This window comes from Camelina sativa, chromosome 20 (genome assembly GCF_030686135.1).
Source record: "Camelina sativa cultivar CO46 ecotype springtype chromosome 20, ASM3068613v1".
Taxonomy (NCBI): Eukaryota; Viridiplantae; Streptophyta; class Magnoliopsida; order Brassicales; family Brassicaceae; genus Camelina; species Camelina sativa.
Window position 1 is genome coordinate 16820867 of NC_141899.1, and position 22474 is coordinate 16843340.

The window sequence follows — 22474 nt, forward strand, 5'->3', positions numbered from 1 at the left end:
CTTTACGCCTTCTCTCTTTCCCAATTTTTAGATTCATTTAATGTAATTGTTGATGATTATTTTCTTAAAACTACTTTAAATTTTATATTAAGTGTTGTCTGGTTAAAGTAATAAGTAATCAATTAAAGGTTTAATTAGCTAAATAACTAATTCTAGAACCAAATTAATAAACTTCCATGTGATTCTAAGAGCATATGAATTTCATTGGGTTTCTTCAATATAATATTTTCTTAATTTTGATTATTTATTAATTTTAAATCAATAAAAATTTTAAACCAATCAAATATAGACACATCGTAAACAGTATCTTAAACTGTGAGAAAAGTCTCTCAATTTCTTTCCTATTTTTTTTATTATATTTAATATTTTTTATCATGGAAACCCTATCAAGAGTAATAGATGATCTAAAAAATAGGCTGCATATAAAAATATCATGTTTTAAATATATATTTTCTCTGTTTTATAATATATGATGTTTCAGATATTTTGTTTTGTTTTAACTTTCAGGCAATTTTTAGATTAATTTCATATTTTCCTATTATTTATTTTATGTAGTTTTGTTTATGATTGGTTAAATTTTTTAAAAGTAGACATTTCTTATTATGCGTGTTTTTAGCTAAAATATGTAATATTTTGAAACTGATGAAATATTCCTTGTATGATTTTCTTTCTTTGAGAATTTGGTGTACAAACAAATTTGGTAACGCAATTAGGAATATAGCTATGTAATGTTGAAAACAAAAGCAAATGATGATTTGGACTAGTCTTCGGACTAACTATAAATCCTCGTCACGTCGATGGCATCTTACAAGTGTGTTATTACTACGTACTAACTAGCAAGAGTCATGGCCATAGGAAAGAGAGAGTTAGGAAGAAATTTATATCTTCACTTGTGGATATTACTACGTACTTCCCAAAAATATGTCTCTATTATTCGACATACGGACCCTCCTAGTAAATATGCATGCACTGCCAAACCGGACCTTTTGTTGCAATTTTGAATTATTTCTAACGATAATCTATATATCCTTCTACAAAAAAAGCACGACCATATATTTATAGAGTTTCGTTTCTTTTATCTATCTACCCATTCGAACATATATATATATATATATATATATATATATATATATATATTCCCCCTTATGTACGTAATCGGGTTTTCTGTAGTCGAATTCATTGCCCACTTGGGAGTAATATATATAGAATTAAGAAATATAACACAAACCAACTCATATATATGATCCTAACCTATAAATTAAGAAATGTAACACAAACCAACTCATATATATGATCCCAACCTATAAATTACAAAATATAACACAAACCAACTCATATATATGATCCCATAAAATGGGACGTGGACATCTCTCGTCTTTAGTTTGTATCGTGTAACATCCGCAAACCGGAATCCCGGTTTAGGGGATGCATCGGTCAATGCAACGTTGGTTTTGTGCGGTTCGTCTTAAGTTAAACGCTGCGTTTTTGGGTTAGGAAAAACCCTTAAGTCGAGTTTTGTCGTCATTAGACGAGTTTGGCCGTTTTTGAGAGAAAAGAAAAGAGAGAAAAAGCTCTTGAGTGTTCTTGCAGATTTTGAGAGATTTGAGTTTGTTCCTGTACAGATCTGTAGTTGGGATCGTTGTAGGAGCTTCCTAGGAGCGTTGTTTTGCTTGTTTAAGGTTCAAAATCTTCTTGGCAAAGGTGAGTGCATGACCATGGCTTATCTAAGGTTGAGATTTCTCTGATCTGCTTGTTTATGTGTTGTTTGGCTTGTTAGAACGTTATTTGAGGCTTTGTGAAGCTTTCTTGTGGTTTGGGATCAAGTTTGATGGTTGTAGGAATGAAAACCCGGCGAGAAGCTTTGGGGAAAAAACGATGCTCGGCATGTGCATCGGTCGATGCACTTTGTGCGTCGATCGATGCAATGCGAGGACGGCGCGATTTGACCTAGGAGCGTCGGTCAATGCCATGTGGAGGCGTCGGTCGATGCAACTAGGGTTTTTCGTGAAATGTCGAGCATGCGTCTGTTGATGCAATGTGAGTGTCGGTCGATGCAAGTGAACCTTGCATCGGTCAATGCAAATCAAACGTCGATCGATGCAACCCCTTATGGCGTCGGTCGATGCAAGGTTGGTGTCGGTCGATGCAGTTCCTGGTTTGTTTGTTGGTTGTTGTTTGATGGTTAGAGTATCTCAATCGCTTGTGTGTATAGCCTAGTAGATGGAAGGATTGCCTCACTGAGTGTTTATCAAATACTCATCCATCTCAATTTGTGTTTGTGGTGAAGATAAAGGCAAAGTGTGATCGTGGAATCAAGGCAATGAAGAGGAGGATGTTCGAGTGGCTCGCTTGGTTGCTTTCTGGCTTCTGTTAGGTTGCTAGAGTTGAGTCCGAGAGTGTTGCTTAGGATTGCTGGTTATATGTTTTATGTTGATTGGATTATTGGTTTATTTATTATGAATTAATATTGGTTATTAGTTTAATGATATTATTTATTTTCGTTCTTGGTTTGATTGTGGTTAGGTGGCTAGTGGGTACGGGACCACTAGTCTGGTTTACTATTATTATTATATTTATTATTTATTATTTAAAAAAATGGGTCAGATCGTTTCAGTTTGGTATCAGAGTCCTTACGGTTTTAAGTTTAGGTTCACACTACAAGAAATATGCGTATTATTAGCACACGAAAAACGCTATAATATCGTTTTGATAGCGATTTCGTAAACGCTGTCTTTGCTGGTGCCATCTTAGAGGGGACACATACAATAGCGTTTTTTCTCTATGCTATTAATTGTCTCTTTATAATAGCGTTATTTTATCGCTAGATTAAGATTATTAGTAACGTTTTTTATTTGCCATAATATAACTAATAGTAGCGAAATATTTGTATTATAGTTTTATCAACTGTAGCTATATATTATTGCTATAATATATTTTTCAAGCAGCTTGATTATGCTCAACATCTATGATTTATAAATTATATATATATATATATATATATATACAACTTTTGCAAAAAAATCAATATATAAGAAAAACTTTATAACAGCCCCAATATACAATACATATCATCTTAAACATTTCAACAACAATACACTACATACATTTACAAGTCTCAAACCAAGTCTTAATCTAACATTACAAGTGCCACAATCAACAAAAACATAAACCTAGAGGCTCTTCTATACCTTCAATAACTCCTCAAGGAAGCGAAGATGATGTTTCCAAAACTTAGCTTGCTCATGCTTCATGTTCTTCAGGTCCAAATTTAGCTCACTCCTAACAGACATAAAGAGAAAAAGAAAATGATGAAACTAACCTTTGTGGATGATCCTTTTTAGTAACTAGAAACAGAAATCAGAAGCTAACCTTTGTGGAAAACACACATTCATGAGATTTATTAAGGATTATATTTGTAGCATGGTCAAAACCTTTAAGAGAAAATAACATACCACAATGTTGCGTCCATCATTTGTCATCACCGAAATAATCTCTGCAACACCAACCAAAAGATAAGATTTTAAGACAATTCATGCAGACATACATGAGATAAGACAAAACATCAAGTTACGTTATATATATGGAACTAAAATTTGGCTGTAAAAAGGATCCATAACCTTCTTTATAGCTAAATATTGTCTAGCATTGCTGCATTGGATCTCCCTGTTCTTATGGAATTGAAACTGGTAAGAAGCGTATCAATGGTCTTCTCCATCTTTGATTTCTGGATTACACCAAAAAGCAAAAACCAGAATCATATCCAAAGAGATTCCTCGGCTCCACTACTATGATACAGGAAATGAGATGAATGGCTCATGTGGAAGAAAGGGTGACACGTGGAGTTTAGTGGTTGGTGGAAGTGAGAAAAAATACGTGGAGCAAAGTGATCAGAGCAAGCAGGCTTTAAGAGGGAACTATTCATCATCATCTTCATTATGCAAAAATGTGAAACTTGAAAAACTTGTAAAACTCTAAAAATAGTTATGTTAGTTTGCTAGGTTTCTCTCATCTTGAGAGCTAGCGTTTGATCAATTCTGTGTTTCATGAACATTGATTTGATGGTTACGGTTACAAATTGTTGATTGTGAAGTTTTCTTTATCAAAGGTATCAGAGCTGTGTCATCCTCGGAATATATGGAGGAAACGCGAGCTGAGACGAAGGTGAATGAAGCTATGGATCGTGAAAAGTCATTGGTGTTGCGATGCTCAAAATGCTTCGATTACACATCGGCGAAGGGGATAGTGAAGAATTGGTGAACATTGAGGTTGATGTTGAGAAAGAATCGTTCTCAGATTCTGTAATTGCTTCACAGTTTCCAGAGGTTCAAGTGACTCCACAACAAGAGTTGGTTCAAGACACAGTTTCGATTGTGGATATTGATACTGAGCCGGAGACAAAATCGACTGAGCACATGTCTCCAGTAGCGATCTCGGAGGAAGAACTAATTCCACCATCTCAGGTATCAATTTCTACATTGGAACCTAGCCTTCAATTAAATGCATCAACGGTTGTTTGTGAGGATTCCCAATCTGTTTTTGGCTGTGCTGGTTTGTTTAATCATCAAGAAACGATACTAAAAGCTTCATATGCCAAAACAAGGGATATGTTAATTCAGAAATCAACAAGTATCACAGACAATCAGGTTACACACCAACTGTTTGGTAAAAGGTCTCAGGCTAAAGAAAGACTGAAAGTGAAGAAAAAGAGAAAAGGCTTGAAGTCTTGGAGGTTTAAATATAAACAAGGGAGTGAGAGACTGTGGAGGTTACACAATAGGGTGTTCTCCTTCTTAAGTTTGTGTGACAATATGATTGATAGGCTTGGAACAACAAGGAGGAGAAAGTTGTTTGGTGGACTTGATGACAGAATATTTGGAACAATTGTTATTGGAGAAGCTCATAAAGCACACTAAACAGAGCACAGTTTATGCAGCCTTTTGCGATCGTGGAACCTTTCAAGATAACCTGGGCTGTGCAGAGGATTGGAGAAAGAGAGACTGATGAGAAGCGTAACAGAAAACTTGTGAGCTTCTTTGTTGTTGGAGCAGTTCCTGAAGCATCATTGATCGTCAAGACGTTTCGACATAAGGAAAAAATGGGAACAAAGAAGACAACAAGACGGGTTAAATCTTGGATGTTCAAATTCAGAAAAAAGAAGAGTGGTGCAGGTCATGGAAAACAATCTGTGTATGATTGGATAATACTGGTGATGGAGCAGCTGATGCAAACGGGTTTGATCATTCAAGAACTCATGGGAGAAAATGTGCTACAACGGAGGAGACATAAGACTTGGTCCATGCTCCTTAGGGATTGTTTCAAGGAAGATGATCTTGTGTATCATGAACCACTTCCAATTTGGGCACTTATCAGATTCAAGTTCTGGAAGTTCAAATTCTTGAACAGGAATTTGCAGAAACCCGGTTTACCAACAGAGAAGGATATGGACAACCAAGATGAGATGTTCATTGTGATGAGTGTATTATTGCTGTTGAATGGAAATGAACGTTCATTCCGTGATAAGGTATTGATCCAACAGCTGGAATGGGGAGATTGTGCAGAGGATTGGACTCAAGAAGTGTCTGTTGTCATCTGTTTTATCTTGAGGAGACATTTACACTTGAGTTTTGATTATGTAGAACATGTTTTAGCTAGACGAAAGAGGAATCATGGTCTTTCTCTTGGATTACAGACAAGATGTTTCACACATTATGCAGCAACCTGGGCTGTACAGAAGATTGTGGGAAAAGTGGCTCCTAATGTTGAGAGGTTCCAAATCAAACACAAATGGCGATTTAAACTCTTGCCATCGATCAAGTACAAAGCATCACTCAAGAAGGGACTGTTTCTGAATTCTTTTGGTATGGTGGTTCTCTTAGATAGAGTGCAGGGTCCTACTGCTCACAGTCAAGCTAGAGACACACCGCTAATAAAACAGTTCCTACTTAATGATGAGAGCTTCAAAATAAAGCACAAATGGAGTCAACAATGGCGATTTCCTTGCAACTTAGTTAGTTTCTTCTCTACAAACCTTGAGGTCAAGGTTTCTTGAAAGGGGGAGATTTGATACAGGAAATGAGATGAATGGCTCATGTGGAAGAAAGGGTGACACGTGGAGTTTAGTGGTTGGTGGAAGTGAGAAAAAATACGTGGAGCGAAGTGATCAGAGCAAGCAGGCTTTAAGAGGGAACTATTCATCATCATCTTCATTATGCAAAAATGTGAAACTTGAAAAACTTGTAAAACTCTAAAAATAGTTATGTTAGTTTGCTAGGTTTCTCTCATCTTGAGAGCTAGCGTTTGATCAATTATGTGTTTCATGAACATTGATTTGATGGTTACGGTTACAAATTGTTGATTGTGAAGTTTTCTTTATCATACTAACTAAAGAATAACCAAAAGAATGTGAAAATACATACAACATCATTCTCCGTTGCAGACTTCTCCGCTTCTATTTCTTCAATAGTTGCAGATCTTATCACCAATCTAGAATTCCCAAACAAGAACATACATACATTACAGGGATTGTAATTAAAACACAATTAAGCGTGCAGAGGGAGATCTAGCTGAAGCGATTATCCTCACACACGAATCTAACAAGGTTACAAAGAACATTAACGAACAGCGATTACGAGCCAAATAGATGAGAAAGGACAGTGAAGAAACGAAATCCAAGGCATAAGATGCTGTTTACCTAGGAGATAGAGGAGAAACTTGGAGTAACTCGCTCTGAATCTAAGGGCGGATGTTGTGGGAGCAGTGGAAGAGAATGAAGCCGCCATGAGAGAAGACCCCTTGGACTTCCAAGAAAACTCTTCCATTCCCAGATCTGTGATTTCGCGACAACCACAAAGCTCCGACAAACTGAAACACATAGACCTAAACACTCATCCGGCAGATCTCCAGTGAAATCCCGATCTCTAATCGCAACAAAAGTTCCCAAAACCATTGATTCTCCTCCAGCAATCATCACCAGAGACCATAACCTCAAAATCAATCTCTCGTCCGTTCGATTCGCCGTAGATGACGACGCTTGGCCCATCACCAGCGAAGGGATGAAGATAAGTTACACCTTCAAACCAAGAAACGGAAGTACTAAGACCTAAAAGGAACTATGGAAGGATGTCGAAGAAAACCTAGGTCAAAATAGAGGGGAGGCTAGATATTTTTTCATTCTTTATTTGTGATAAAATGACTTAAGCGCTACTTTGTTGTTTTTGGGTTCGAAAAGTTAAATTAGCTTTCTGACTTTTGAGTTTCTAAGTGAAATTAGGGGAAAAAAGTGATTTTAGATTTTCGCTTATATAATTTTATTTTTAGCGTTTTAAAAATGTTATCATATTGTCTTGTTTCTAGAACTTTATTTATTATAGCATTTACGAAAACTGCACTATGTTTTCTGCTATCAATACTCATATTTCTTGTAGTGTCACTAGGCTTTATGCAGTAAATGTTTGAAATTGCATGTCTTGATTGATTATGTGAATTAGTCAATTGTGTGTGGCATGTAGTCCTAGAACATCATCTTATAAGGTTTTTGTAAGATTTAATAAGATTTTATAATCCTATTTTGTATAAAACAAAATTCATTAAAAAAAATTACTAACCAAACCAATTTCAGCAATATTATGTCTTTTGTTTTCTAAGAACTGTTGACTCGATAAATGTGTGAGCAAAGAAAAGTCCACAAATTAAACTTCCTCGACCACTCCTAAAACAGTCAAACTAGTACTATAGATTTATGACATCACTTTTATGCCTACGCCGCGTTACCTATTTGCTATTCCTCTATATATACCTAGGTTTGTTTCGCACAAATGAACATAAACTCTCTATTTCTTGTTTGATATATAGAAATGTATTTTTAGTGTACTTCATCATATCCGGTTAAATTCGATTAAATTCGACTTTCCAGAATCCAAACCAAATCAAAAAGGTACCTATGCTTTCATTAGATTCAATTCAGTTATAAATTTCACCAATTCTACTCTACACTTAAAAATTATTTGTAAATATGCTTTAGGTAATATTAATATATATATATATATATATCTGTTAGTTACATCCTATTTTTCTCGTATGCAGTACGCGGGGGGATTACAATTCTTACATATAAGTGATAAGAAGAATTTGAAGACGACGAAAGTGTGGATCCAAGCTGATGGGAATCTTCTTTGGCTCATCGCGCAGTGACGATTTAAGCCGTGATGGTCCCCCTCAAATTCCATCTTTTGAGTGGTAAATTTCGTTTCATCTAATACATTCCCCTTCAAAATTAGTACTATGATTATGAAATATTATTAATTATAACCAATGTAAATAAAAAATGAAACTCTAATACGTATTGTTTTTGGAAAGAAAAAAATAGTTTACGTCATTGATCAAACAAAAAATCTTTACCTCAATCCCCGATGTTTTCGATACCTGTCATTTCCTAGGGACGACATTTACTCGGATCGTTTCTATGGTCTGAATTGGTTCTGTTTCTAATAGGGACTGTTTGTACCACCGAACCTCATTGGTGTCGAGTTTGGTGCAAGGAGTTTACGCAATGGAACGAGACAGGCAAAACAACCGGAGTGGTTCCGAGTCATTAGCCACACCTTGGTGGGAGAGTTTCAACTTCACTTTAATCAAAGAATTTAGGGACGCAGTTGACGGCTCCATATACGGTGCTGTCTTCCAAAACGTGATCAATTATGAGATTACCCCCAACTCGATAGTACCTCCGCGTTACGTGGTTGCGTTACGCGGAACTGTCATAAGTATATCTACTTTAAACGATTTGAACTATATCGTCAATTTACCATTCGAGACCCTTTATGACGGGGAGAAGACTAAGCATGTCATTGGAGAAATCCGCTCTTTCGTGTCCAAACACGGAAACACAACTGTTTGGATCACCGGACACTCTCTAGGAGCTGGCCTGGCACTACTCGCGGGAAAGACCATGGCCATGTCTAGACTCCCCGTTGATGCTTACATCTTCAACCCACCTATCTCCTTGATTCCTCTAAAACAGTTCGGTTACAATGACACACTTAATTCTGCGTACCGACTCACCAGGGATATCTTCAAAGCTGGCATTGCGAAAGTCCTATCCTTTGATGAGGTATGATCTATAAAGTTTTCTTTTAGTTTTCTTTTTTGGAAATTCCAGAAATTTCCCAATGGTATTTATAGTCCATAACAAACTTATCATTATACTTGTGGTACTTCACATATAATCTTTCCCATAACATGAAAAGCTTTATATAAATAATCCTTTAACGATATTTAAAATGTTATTCTCAATTCTTACCGCCAATTGTTACAGGATCAAGAAGGTCAACAATCTACGAATTTAGCTTCGTGGAGACCTCATTTGTTTGTGAACGAATCAGATCCAATATGCTCGGAATATATTGGTAATTTCGATCACATAGTCAATATGACTGAGGCGGGACTCGGAAAGATCGCGAGGTTGGCTGCTGGATACTCAGTTAGGCGTAAGTGTTTCGGAGGAGAAGAAACTTCACCAGATCATCTTCATTTTCTTCCATCGTACATTATGATTGTAAACAAGACTAAATTGTCGAACATTTATAATACTCATGGGATTCAGCAATGGTGGAATCATCAACAGTTTAAAGTGAGTTATTCATACTGATAATTCATTCATGGCTTTCAACGCTTCAGTCTTTTCTATTTCTTGTAAACTGAATAATTTGTTAAATTGTATATTTTAAAATGTTTCTTTTTCTTTGATAAAAATATGGTCAGCTACTGTTTGTACTTACAAAATAAAGTTATTTTATGTACACACGTGAAAAATTACAAGTATAACAAAAAAAAATTTGTTTCCAAATTTAGCACACTATCTCTAAAGTTCTAAAAATAGCATTATGTTATTTTAAACTCTAAACACTAAATCTTATCCTCTAAAAATTTTACCCTAACTATAAAATAAACAATTCTCATAAATAACATTATAGTCAATCTAAATTTTTAAAAGATCTAGAAAATAACTAAAATTTTATAATTATATCAAATAGTGTTATTTTTTTAGGTTTGTGAATTAGATGTTATAATTGTCCATATGATATTTTCTAAATTTATTTATAAAATTTCTGACAGAAGGAAGAAATAAGTTAATATAAATTAAGGTTCACATCTTTTAAAATAAAAATATCAATTGAAACCTAAAATATGTTTTTAATACACGTTCACTTTTGATAGAAGTGTTTCATTTTTTTTTTCTTGTTTTTAAGAATTTGGTGAATAAACCAAATTGATAATAAATAAATAATATCAATAAAATAGCACCAATTTATTTCTTTTAGAACATAAATAAATAAACATTTATTTGAATTAAGTACCTAAACAATACATTAAATTTCTTTTATTTGTGGTTTCCTGCGATTTAGTTTGTCAAATGTATATGCCAATCAAATTAAATTTCTAATATTATTTATGTTAGTTTCTCAGAGTCGTCTGGTTAAGTTATAAGTAATCTATTAGTTAGCTAAATAACCAAATTCTAGAACTAAATAATATGTTATACTGGAAATGGGTATTTGTAAAACAACAATGTTTCAAAATAAAAATCGTTTTTATGGAGAAAATAATAGGGTGCATCTAAATATATAATATATCATATGAAAGTGTAACGCATGTGTGTTAACTTATATATAGAACTAAAAACCGAAAATTTTTAAATTGAAACTTTAAAAAGGAGAGATCTACTTGAACTACTTCGGGTGACAAAAAGAGCCATTCTAGAGAGTGAAAATGTATGTCCTTTCAGACAAATTGCAGATTTTGGACATTACTCATATTGAATCTTGAAGTTGTCTAATTTGATTTGGAACTAAAAAACAGTCATTGGTTGTTGAATGAAGGAGCAATAACATACCAAGAGAGCCAAAATGAGTGTAACAACGACACATCCGATATTAATAGTTAACGTAAACAAGAACAGGGTCCAACATCATATGTATTCATCTGTTGTTGTTCAGGTATCATGAGGAATATTGTGCTGCCAACGAAACATTGGTCGTCTCTTCTTGTAGTTTTTAAAGAACAACAATTAATGTGGAAGCAGAAATGGCAAAATATTTTGTTAGATGTAAGACAATATCATTAGGTTCTTGCCAAAAGAAAGTCGTATATGTCAAAAGAAAGTAATATAACGCAGTTTCAGCTGCAGTAATCATGAAGAAATGCTATGAAACACTTCGGTTCTAGACGGAATGGAAAATTTTGACAAATTTATACCAATGATGATGATGATCATCATCTTTCAGATAAAAACCTCTGGATGGAACTTTCACGTAAACAATATCAAGGAGTAAAGCACGCATGCATGACCGTGTAATTACGGGAACCAGTAAGCATGAGAAGTCAAGGAAGAAGCACATGCCCGTGTAATTAAAGAGACCCTCCGAGCCATCTGCCTTTTTAAGATGTTACATATCCACCTTTTAAAATAATCAAATATTCTTTTCGACGTAATAATTAATCAAACGACATATGATAAAAAGAAGATTTACCACAGTTACTTTAATTCATGTTAATGAACACTTTATATGAAATGAATAAAAACGGTTAACTTAAAAAAAGACAATATAAAAAAAATCAATATTTATATTGAATGAAAACAGTCTCATAGTATAGAAGTTCAGACAACCATACTGACGGTTCTATTTTTTTTGGTCAACTGGTTTGTATTGATAATTAAACTGTTACACATGACTTGACTAGAGAAAAGTCATCGCAAAAAAAAATAAAAAGATCAGACCTTAATAAAATGAAGAAAGTTCAATCTTCACTTCTGGATCTCACATCCCAAAATTCTGTCTCTATTCGACATGCGGACCCTCGTAGTACAATAATACAGATAATACAAGATGGTGAAGTGAAAAAGAATATGGTCCTTGTAGTGCTGCAACTTGCTAATGATAATATATATCCTTCTACAAACAACCATATTATGTAACCAAAAATATAAATAATGCAAACCAACCCATGTGATCCCATAAAAAAAAATACAAAATTGTATATATTATTTTTATCAGCTAATAAATTTGAAATTTAATTTGGTATTAACGTCAGTAATTTCAGCAGTTGGGATATATCAATCTGGGTAAAGAAAAGAGAAAGCTTGGTTTCCACACTAACATCATCACATGTCATTTGACCAGGGTTCTTGGTGTTGTTCATCTCGGTCACAGGCTCTACGACCGAAGGTATTCATTGCTTGGTACTTGGTAGTCTTTTTCACTTTTATGGTGCTTCTCCTCGAACCTACGAAACATGTCTTTAGTGTATCGACGCTACCTTCCAATCAGGTTGATTATTTAGTTTGATTTCACTTGGAGGTGAAAAGTGACTGCTCTAGCTTTCCAACAATTTTAAAATCATCAAACTTTGAATGTTTCATAACTGTTTTGAAACGTGGTCATTGATATATTTTTACCAAAAAAATTTGTAATGACTGTTTGACGCCATAAATATTTGAAAATCATCTTACAAACCTTGAACTCATGTCAAACACTTGATAGTGTAATATTAAATTATGGTTTTTGCAAAATATCTCCAATTCGCTTTTTCGTAACTTTATCCTTTATCCCCAAAAAATGCATTTTTTTTTTGTCGGCAATGCAGATTATTTTATGAAATAAAAAATAATACGAAACTTAACCCTTATACATATTTTCTAAATTTTTTAATATCACTTACATTATACTTCTAAAATTTAAAAATTGGATTTGAACTCTTCAACGGCTTCGATTTGATATTTTATTTAAAAAAATTTTACAAACTTGATGGTGATAAAGATGAATTTTTTTTTTTTGTGAACCATACATTAAGTCTAATCAGGAGAAATAAGTTTACAAAAGCAACTTATGAAAATTACAAAAACGAAAAATTTGACTTCACGAAATTGACATATATTTTTAAAAAATGGAAGATAAAGTTATAAAAAATGGCTACTTGGAGTTTTTTTTTTCAGAATAGCTAAAAAGGTAAAATATATTATCAGTACTATGTTTTCTGATGTTAAAGAATAATTAACTAAAAAAAAATCTTCTTCTTTTCTTTAACGAAGTTGATTTGAGTAAATGATATGAACAAAAGAAAATTCCAAAAACTATCCTTTTAATTTCCTCGACAGTCTAATCAGGAGGAAATAAATTTACAAAAGCAACTTATGAAAATTACAAAAGCAACTTTTAATTTCCTCGACAGTCGATATGAATTTATTTTTGTGAACCACACATTAAGTCTAATCAGGAGGAAATAAGTTTACAAAAGCAACTTATGAAAATTTCAAGAACGAGAAATTTGACTTCACAAAAATGACATGTATTTTTAAAAAATGGAAGATAAAGTTATAAAAAATGGCTACTTGAAGGTTTTTTTTTTCAGAATAGCTAAAAAGGTAAAATATATTATCAGTACTATGTTTTCTGATGTTAAAGAATAATTAACTAAAAAACTTTCTTTTTCTTTTCTTTAACGAAGTTGATTTGAGCAAATGATATGAACAAAAGAAAATTCCAAAAACTATCCTTTTAATTTCCTCGACAGTTCCTCGAACTAGTAAGACAAGTAAAGTATAACATATAATCCACCAACGACGACTTTTAAAACTACTAAAACAAGTGCAATAAAGATGTTCTATAAAAATTGAAATATTTCCTTATAACGTTATCACCATTCACCCAATTGAAAAGTGGATCCCATTTGATCAGACTGGTACGTCTCTACAGTCTCAAAGTCTCCGGACCCAAAATGTCTTCTTACTTGTAGTATCAATATAAACTCCTCATTAGTTCCTTACTTGTAGTACCAATATAAACTCCTCATTAGTTCCTTACTTGTAGTACCAATATAAACTCCTCATTAGTAGCAATATACTTGTAGTACCAATATATATAAAAGAAGAAGAACTCTTCAGTTTGTACCAATATAAGAGTTATAAATATAAATGTCTTCTTACTTGTAGTACCATTCGATTCTGATTGACCTGTACGAGCCTTTACGATAAAGAAAAAAATGGGGCGAGGACCGATGGCTTCAGATACAGATGATTTCTACACTTCTGGCCCATGCCATCTTACAGCTATTGATTGGTAACATTTTTATTTTTTATTTATTTATTTAGTATTCCTTTTAAAATAAATTGATGTAGAAAACAAATCATAGAACAGTTTCTATAATCAATATCGATGATACTTGCTTATTTTTTAATGTCAGTATCTATGCAGATTCTAGTATAACTGATTGTTTCTTATTTCATTGTAAATAGGAGCAATTCCCACCACCGAACCTCAGTGGTATCAAGTTTGGTAAATGGAGTGTACACATTAGAAAGGGACAGGCTTCTCAGCAGAAAAAAAAGGTTCAGGTACAAGCTTGGCTTGCGCCATGTTCTGAAACCACTAGCAGAGCCTTGGTGGGAGTTTTTCAATTTCGAATTGATGAAAACCTTGACCGACGATGACGGCTCCATTTACGGTGCCATATTCGAATACAAGAGCTACATCGTTAACCAAAATAGCCCACATGTGAAAGTTCCACATTACGTTATGGCCTTCCGCGGCACGGTTCTAAAAAAACGGACTTGGGAGTTTGATTTGAAACTTGACCTCCAATGTATCTTTAACACCCTTCATCAAGGTGGCAGGTCTAGGCACGCGGTTCAAGCAGTTCGTAGTATGGTGGACAAACATAGCCAAAAAGATATATGGCTCGCTGGACACTCTTTGGGAGCTGCACTAGTGTTGCTGGCTGGAAAGACCATGACTAGTGCTGGATTCTTCCTCGAAAGTTACATATTCAACCCACCCATCTCGTCTATTCCTCTAGAGCAGATACCTGGAGGAAAATATCTTAAAGATGTGTTTCAAACCGCCAAGAGTGTCGTCAAAGGCACCATAGCCATGACCTTAACCCATCTACTGCAGGTAAATTGAAATCATCTGTAAGAGTCAAGATAAATGGTTCAATTAACTATGGCAGTTCATTCATTATTAGTCACAGTTTCATTCATTTTAGAGTTGATTTTCTTACAAGAAACCGTATGTCTTAAATTATTACAGGGTCAAGAAGAGTACAATACAAAAACAGCATCGTGGATACCTAATTTATATGTGAACCCAAAAGATCCAATCTGTGCAGGATATATTGATTATTTCAGACGCAGAGACTTCATGTCTGAGATTGGTGCAGGCCAAATAGAGAGATTTGGTGCTAGAAACTCAGTTAGAAGTCTATTGGTCGGAATAATAAGAAGATCACCCTCGGATTTGTCAAAAGAACCTCTTCACCTTCTTCTATCAGCAGATATGACTGTGAACAAGAACAAACCAACTAAGTCTACCACAGCTCATGCGCTTCACCAGTGGTGGGAGAAAGACACGGCCATGAGGGAAAACTGGAAAGCTGCTGCATTAGGCCTTACCATGATGGACAGCCCTAGAATTTTACTCGGTATTAGTTTTACTGATCATACAAGTGGCAAGCAGATGGAAATGTTGAGTTTCACCACCGTCTCAAACTATTTGTAAACCTTGTTCTAAATTTTTTATTAAAATTTTACTAGATATGTTATGTTTTAAATTCGATTTTCATACCAATTTGAGAAAAACTTTTACAGTTTACACTCAATTCGAGAGTGGATCTTTTTTTTTTTTTTTCTGATAATGAAAGTGGAATATTTCTTAGGAACGACTGTAACGCTCCCGAACCGTCCTATGACCACGAAGGCCGTCGGATAGCCACGGGACGCCACTTGTAGAATTGCGCCGAGGTAATCCGGCCGAGGGACGGAAGTTGCAGACTTCCCGACCGGTCCTCCCTAGCACAATTCCACCCGCAACCGAGGTTACTTAGGCTTTGCAACCCTCGCGGCCTGGTGCGTTGTGTTAGTCCGGACTAGGCCGAGTATCATTTGCAACTTGCCATGCTTTCCTGAAAACCGAATATATATTACTTTAATAAAATAATTCATCAAAAATAAATTATTAAAGCAATATATAAAGATAGTCGGAAAACTTTACACTTATTTGTTTAAGAAAATATAGGGTTTTACAAGAAATACAAGAAAACCCTATCCGGTACCCTAACGTTTGCTCCGGCTCTAGACTCACTTAAGCTTCCCTGCAAGACCAAAAACAGAGTCGTGAGTAATCTAAGATTACTCAGTGAATCTGGGTACCCCTCTATCCTAAACAGGATACTATTTCCCCCCCCCCCCCCCAAGCCGACTACCCCGGCAAACAAAGAAAGCTAGCAAGCCACAAAGCTAGCAATAACATCAAAGCAACGCAACAAAAGCTTAGCGGAAGCAATCAAACAACACACACGCACAAGAGGTTAGATCACTTCGACTTAGCTCGAACGATCTACACCTGCTACTCCATGAGAAAGACGGCCTAAGGGAACAAGGAACTACTTGAACACCTTAGACTCTTACCTCCTTCACGACTTGCTAAGACGTCTAAACAAATACAAGGATACTTGAAATCCACCAATCTCTTAGACAACACACAACATGTAAAGACGACTAGACATAAACAAGGGACGCTTGAATACTCTAGACTCTTTACACCTAGGGCCCTTTGATAATCTGTTCCGTTCCAACACCTCCCCATGCTGAGACCACAAAGGTCACCAACATGCACCCACAAATAAGCTACATCGTCATGTAGCGGTCACACTAGTAGCTAGCTAGCCGTGACAGTGTCCCGCGTGAGTGGTCGTCGGGAACTCACGCGTGACAACCGCAATTGGAATAGAAGATCGACACATACACTAGCCAAGGCTCAGGAAACACATTCAAGAGACCTTGCTAAACACTTACCACCACTCAAGCAAGAAAATCGAGCATCACAGGCAAGAAACTTCAAGCAAGAGTACACGCCATAAATCAACAAGTAGCGAGAATGATAATTCAAGTACTTATGATTAAACTCACATGCATGCAACCAATTCATTCAACTTAAGCAAATCATGCAACAAGTTTATTTATGCATGCGACCAATTTGATTTAAACATTTAAATCCTCAAGTCCAATTTATGCATGCAAGGCCATTTGATTTAATTCTTTAAATCCTTAGGCTCACTTAAGCATGCCCTAACCTCACTCAATATTATGCAATAAAATGCAAAATACTTCACCCAATTAATCATGCAAAGAACCGATTTTAAGCAAGAATTACTACTCGCAAATCCACTTGGTTCGATCATGCATGCAACCCTTTATCCAAATTTTAAATGATCCGCTCATACTCCAAATGCACCCAAGTTCTCCTTTAACCAGTTATTGAGTGAGTCTAAATTATCTAGCATTCAACTAACTCATTTTCGCATGGTGATTCAAACATGAATGCTACCATCTTTGCATGCACCAAAAACTCAAACCAAAACGACATACATCTACTCTACATGCCTTACCACAGACTCACCTTTACGCGTCGATGATGATTACCCGGACTTCACTGCACCACCCGATCAGACAATCCTTGCGTCAACAGCTTCCCGCTTCTTGACCGTTCTCGTACCACCACCAACTCTTCTTCGATCTCTCTCTCGATCACTCTTGATCTTTCTTTCGACAACTCTCTTGATTTCTCTCTTAACTTTCTCTCTTGTTTCTCTCGATTTTTAGGTGAGAAAGAGAGCTTAAGGACTTAAGAAAATTTGGGAAATGAGAGAAAATGAGAGAATGAGATCCCACACCCTCTATTTATAAGCTCAAACTCTCCTCTCTTCCCTTAGTGCTTCTTGACAAGTGGCTCTCTCCCTCCTTGCATGTGAGGCGTGAATCTCACCCCCAATAGCTGCTCGCCATCAATCTTTGTATTAGTGCATGTAAGGCTCTCTATTAGTGCATGTTGATTAACACTTAATTGTGTTTAATCTTTGGCCAATAGAATTCAGCCATCTTCCCTTAATCCTCTTGATTAAGTTAATCCTCCACTATCTCCCTTAATCTCCTTGAATATTTAATTCTTCCCACTAACTCCACCTTGATTAATTTAATCTCCCACTTTCCTCAATTCTCATTGGTCAAGCTTTTGAGGAAACACTAATTTTCCCAAAATATTCGATCCTTTATCCGACACCTTCGACGTTCCCTCCGGCAATTCTCGTCTCACTCGGACCACTTCCTCGATTTTTCTAGGCTTACATCGTCAACCCACTTATCCCCTTGATTCCTCTAGAGCAGCTCGTTGAGAGTAACAATCTTAAATGTGTGTCTTGACTCACCACGGATTTCTTCAAAGCCAGCATTGCCAAAATCCTAGACCTTGATGAGGTCGACTAGGTGTGAGATCGCGAGGTTGGCTACTGGATAAACTCAGCTAGGCGTATATTGTTCGGAGGAGGAGAAAATTGGTCGTCGTCTTCTTCATGAGAGCATCTTCATTAATTAGATAGATAAAATATGATGTTCTTGGTGATATCACGTGTATATATCTACATGAAGCTGGACAAAGAGAGGGAATGAATTTATGGTAAAAAACAAAACCATACAAAATGAATATGATTCCGTATTATGTAATACCCGTACTACACCTAAAAATATACGGGAAAGATGCGAACAAGACTATTCGACCAGCGAGGGAAATAAACCAAAGGAGAGGAAGATTGGTTAAAAACCAAAGGAACAACGACGACTAAAGCTCAGTAGAAGGGATCCAGAGCACTTGTCTTGAGAGATTATTACTCAGAAAAATAATTCAAAGACGAAAGACAAAAGACGCAGTAAGATAGCTGAACGACCTAACCGAGAAGAAATCGTTAAAGAAGAGAATTTCTAAGAAAGACTAGAGTTATTCAGTAGCCAAGAGGACTGACATCAAAAAGCTCTGAAAAGATTATTTATGGATCAACGTTAAGATTCAATAGGAACCGATAGCCGTTTAGCAAGAGACGCTATTTTCGTTAATTAGTCCAGCAACTAAGAATCAGTTGGGAAGGTAGAAAATGAAGCATTCAGTGGGCTAAGGAATATTATTAAATCAGATAAGACGCTTGAAAGTTTTTAGCCAAAAAGAATTAGTCTGTTTCCAGAGTTTTAAGAGAATTGACCCAAAAGCTACTCATAAGAGCGTTAAGGAGCATAATTGAAATTTTGTGCAAAGACAAGCATGAAATAAATTAAGAAGACCTTGAGGAATTTAGGGATGCTATAACAAGAAGTAAAAACCAAGTTGAAACTCAGAATAATTTTTTTTGAAAATCAAGTCGTCATAGACTCTTTAAGCCGAAATCATTGAAAGTAAAAGTGACGGTTAATTTTATTTGAGCTTGAAGATTTTACGGAGGCTAAAGTAAATAGGGTATTTTATCTTGAAAAATTATATTTTTCATGGAAGAATTATTTTTGGGGCAATGGCACATAAAACTGGTCTACGAGATATTTTCCGGCAAAAAACGGTTAACTGTTTGTGAGAGTTAGACTTAGAATCAGTTAGGAGAGTTTTGATTGATCAAGAAGAGACCAAGTGGCTCATTCTCAGCCAAGAGAACATGATAAGGACGTTGGTGAGCTGTAATGCCATGTGTAGGCATGAAAAGTGGATAAGCATGGCTGTTTTAGAATGACAAGTTGTGGTTGGTGGAGAACTGAGCGTGAGACACTTGTTTAGGTGACTAATCAGCTCAGCACCGACCTTAGAGGACTATAAATATCCAGCCTTCGTTCATTGGCTTTAGTAAACCAAAAATCAACCTTAAACCTTAGTTAAAAGTCCTAGTTTGTTCTTGGAGATAGCGGAAGTCTCCGAGCAGCTCAAGCAGGTTTCCTAGGAGTTAGCAAATTGTTAGGTAAGTAGCTTAGTCTTAGTTCAGTTTCCTTTTTAGCTTTTTCTTTTTAGATCCCAGCTTAAGTGGATCTTATTGATTCGAAATCCAGAGCTTTCGAGTTTCCGTGGATCTAGCTAGTCGGAGACATGAAACCAAGCCAAGTTCCACGCTTCCAGCCAAACCTTGTGAGTACCGAACACATGTGAAGTAACACATGTTTCGGTTTTATTTCTTTATTTGTGTGTGAGGTTAAGTTTCGTAGTTGATTGATTTATTTGGTTGTTGTGTTTATTATCGTAAGTTCTTATTGTAATTGTTGCATGTTAGGTTTATGTTCTATTTTTTTATAGCTCATGATCATTGTTGTGTGGTTTGTTTGATGTGATTATTATATTGTGATTTGTTTTTTGTGAGTAGTATAGATGTTAGTATAATTGGTTATGCTATCATTATAGCCGTTATGCTGCTCGTTTATTTGTAAGTCAATAATTGGTAGTTTTTGACGAGTTTGAGATGCCTTGTTTAATGTTGTTTATTATTTGTTTGATTGATTGATTGTTAGTTTATGTTGCAAGTATTCTTAGTCATTAAATATACTTGTATTTTGGTTGAGTCATTATTGGTTGTTAAGACTTGATAAGCCGATAACGTGATTGTCCCAATGGCTCGGAGTGATTAGCTACCAACGAGCATTACTTGAGGATGTAGTAAATTTGAAGTAAGGGAATAGGTCCCTTATAAACGGTTTTAGGAAAGGGATGTGATCCTTCTAGCCTTTGTGGCTAAGGGTCGGGGAAGCATTGCCTGGTGGGAAATCCGTATCGCAGAAGATCAAAGACCTTAAGGTGAAATTTATTAGTATCGTACAAGTTGTAGTGTGAGCATGGATGTGATCTTTATACACGGTGTTAGGAAAGGTAAGATCCACGTGTACATACTAATAAACTTCACCTTAAGGTCTTTGATCTTCTGCTATATGGATTTCCCACCAGAAAATGCTTCCTTGACCCTTAGCCACATAGGCTAGGGACCTATTCCTTTATGACAAATCTACAACTTCTTCAAATAGTGCTTGTTGGTAGCTAACTACTCCGAGCCATTGGAACAATTACGTTATCGCTTTACCAAGTCTTAACCAGACTAATGACTCAACCAAAATACAAGTTCATCTAATGACTAAGAATACTTGCAACATAAACTAACAATCAATCAATCAAACAAATTATCAAACAAGGCTTCTCAATCACGTCAATAACTACCAATTATTTACTTGCAAATAAACGGGCAGCATAACGGCTATAAAGATAGCATAACCAATTATACTAACATCTATACTACTCACAACAAATAAATCACACAATAATAATCACATCAAACAAAGCACACAACAATGATCATGAGCTATAACAAAATAGAACATGAACCTAACATGCAACGATTACCACAAGAAATTACGATAATAAACACAACAACCAAACAAATCAGTCAACTATGAAACTTAACCTCACACGCAAAATAAAGAAATAAAACCTAGACATGTGCTACTTCACATGTGTTCGGTACTCACAAGGTTTGGGCTGGAATTCGGCTTGGTTTCACGTCTCCGACTAGCTAGATCCACGCGAACTCGAAAGCTCTGGATTTCGCATCATCAAGATCCGTTTAGGCTGGGATCTAAAAGAAAAAGCTAGAAGGAAAACTGAACTAAGACTAAGCTACTTACCTACCAACTTGCTAACTTCCTCAAAAATTTCCTTGAGCTGCTCGGAGACTTTCGATATCTCCGATAACAAACTAAAACTTTAACTAAGGTTTAAGGTTGATTTTTGGATTACTAAAGATAAAGAATGAAGGCTGGGTATTTATAGTCCCTCTAAGGTCGGTGCTACAGCTTTATTAGTCACCTAAACAAGTGTCTCACGTTCAGTTCTCCACCAATCACAACTTGCCATTCTAACTCAGCCATGCTTATCCACTTTTTATGCCTACACATGGCATTACAGCTCACCAACGTCCTTATCCTGTTCTCTTGGATAAGAATAAGCCACTTGGTCTCCTCTTGACCGATCAAAGCTCTTCTAATTGATTTCTAAGTCTAACTCTCACAAACCGTTAACTGTTTCTCACCAAAAATATCTCGTTTAGACCAATTTTATGTGCCATTGTCCCAAAAATAATTCTTCTATGAAAAAATCTGATTTTTCAAGATAAAATTCTCTATCTTATCTTCTTTTAGCCTCCCTAAAATCTTCAAGCTCAAATAAAATTAACCGTATCACTTTTCCTTACGGTGATCGGTTTAAAGAGTCTCTCGCGACTTGATTTTCTATAAGAGAATTATTCTGAGCTTTAACTTGGTTTTTAATTCTTGTTACAGGCATCCTCAACTTTTTCAAGGTCCTCTTAATTTATTTCATGCTTGTTCTTAGTACAAAATTCCAATTCTGCTCCTTAGCACTCTTTTGAGTAGCTTCTGGGTCAATTCTTTCAAAACTCTGGAAACTGACTCAATTTTTTTTGGCTAAAACCTTTTCAAGCTTCTTATCTGATTTAATCATATGCCTTAGCCTACTGAATGCTTCATTTTCTACCTTCCCAACTGATTCTTAGTTGCTGGGACTAATTACCAAAAATAGCATCTCTCGCTAAATAGCTATCGGCTCCTATTGAACTTTAG

The 22474-nt window shown here is 35.6% G+C and overlaps 2 protein-coding genes and 1 long non-coding RNA gene across 4 annotated transcripts; 2 read left to right on the forward strand and 1 right to left on the reverse strand.

The window, feature by feature from the left end:
- Window positions 1-3025: 3025 nt before the first annotated feature.
- On the reverse strand, window positions 3026-7202 carry LOC147919030 (uncharacterized). 2 transcript variants are annotated; one of them, XR_015593105.1, is made up of 5 exons: window positions 6692-7202; window positions 6417-6590; window positions 3618-3724; window positions 3453-3493; window positions 3026-3279 (listed from the first exon to the last, which is right to left on the reverse strand). It is a non-coding gene; the product is annotated as an uncharacterized LOC147919030 (long non-coding RNA). The 2 variants fall into 2 exon arrangements; XR_015593104.1 differs by having other exon boundaries at window positions 3370-3493.
- A 561-nt stretch (window positions 7203-7763) lies between these two features.
- LOC104770806 (GDSL esterase/lipase At4g10955) lies at window positions 7764-9784 on the forward strand. Its single transcript, XM_010495260.3, has 4 exons — window positions 7764-7933; window positions 8083-8235; window positions 8491-9109; window positions 9314-9784. Exons 2-4 carry the CDS (start codon window positions 8159-8161, stop codon window positions 9644-9646), a joined length of 1029 nt encoding a protein of 342 aa, XP_010493562.1. The 5' UTR covers window positions 7764-7933; window positions 8083-8158; the 3' UTR covers window positions 9647-9784.
- A 4040-nt stretch (window positions 9785-13824) lies between these two features.
- LOC147919031 (GDSL esterase/lipase At4g10955-like) lies at window positions 13825-15589 on the forward strand. The gene is made up of 3 exons (XM_087505376.1): window positions 13825-14114; window positions 14291-14948; window positions 15084-15589. Exons 1-3 carry the CDS (start codon window positions 14038-14040, stop codon window positions 15549-15551), a joined length of 1203 nt encoding a protein of 400 aa, XP_087361502.1. The 5' UTR covers window positions 13825-14037; the 3' UTR covers window positions 15552-15589.
- The last annotated feature ends 6885 nt before the right edge of the window (window positions 15590-22474 follow it).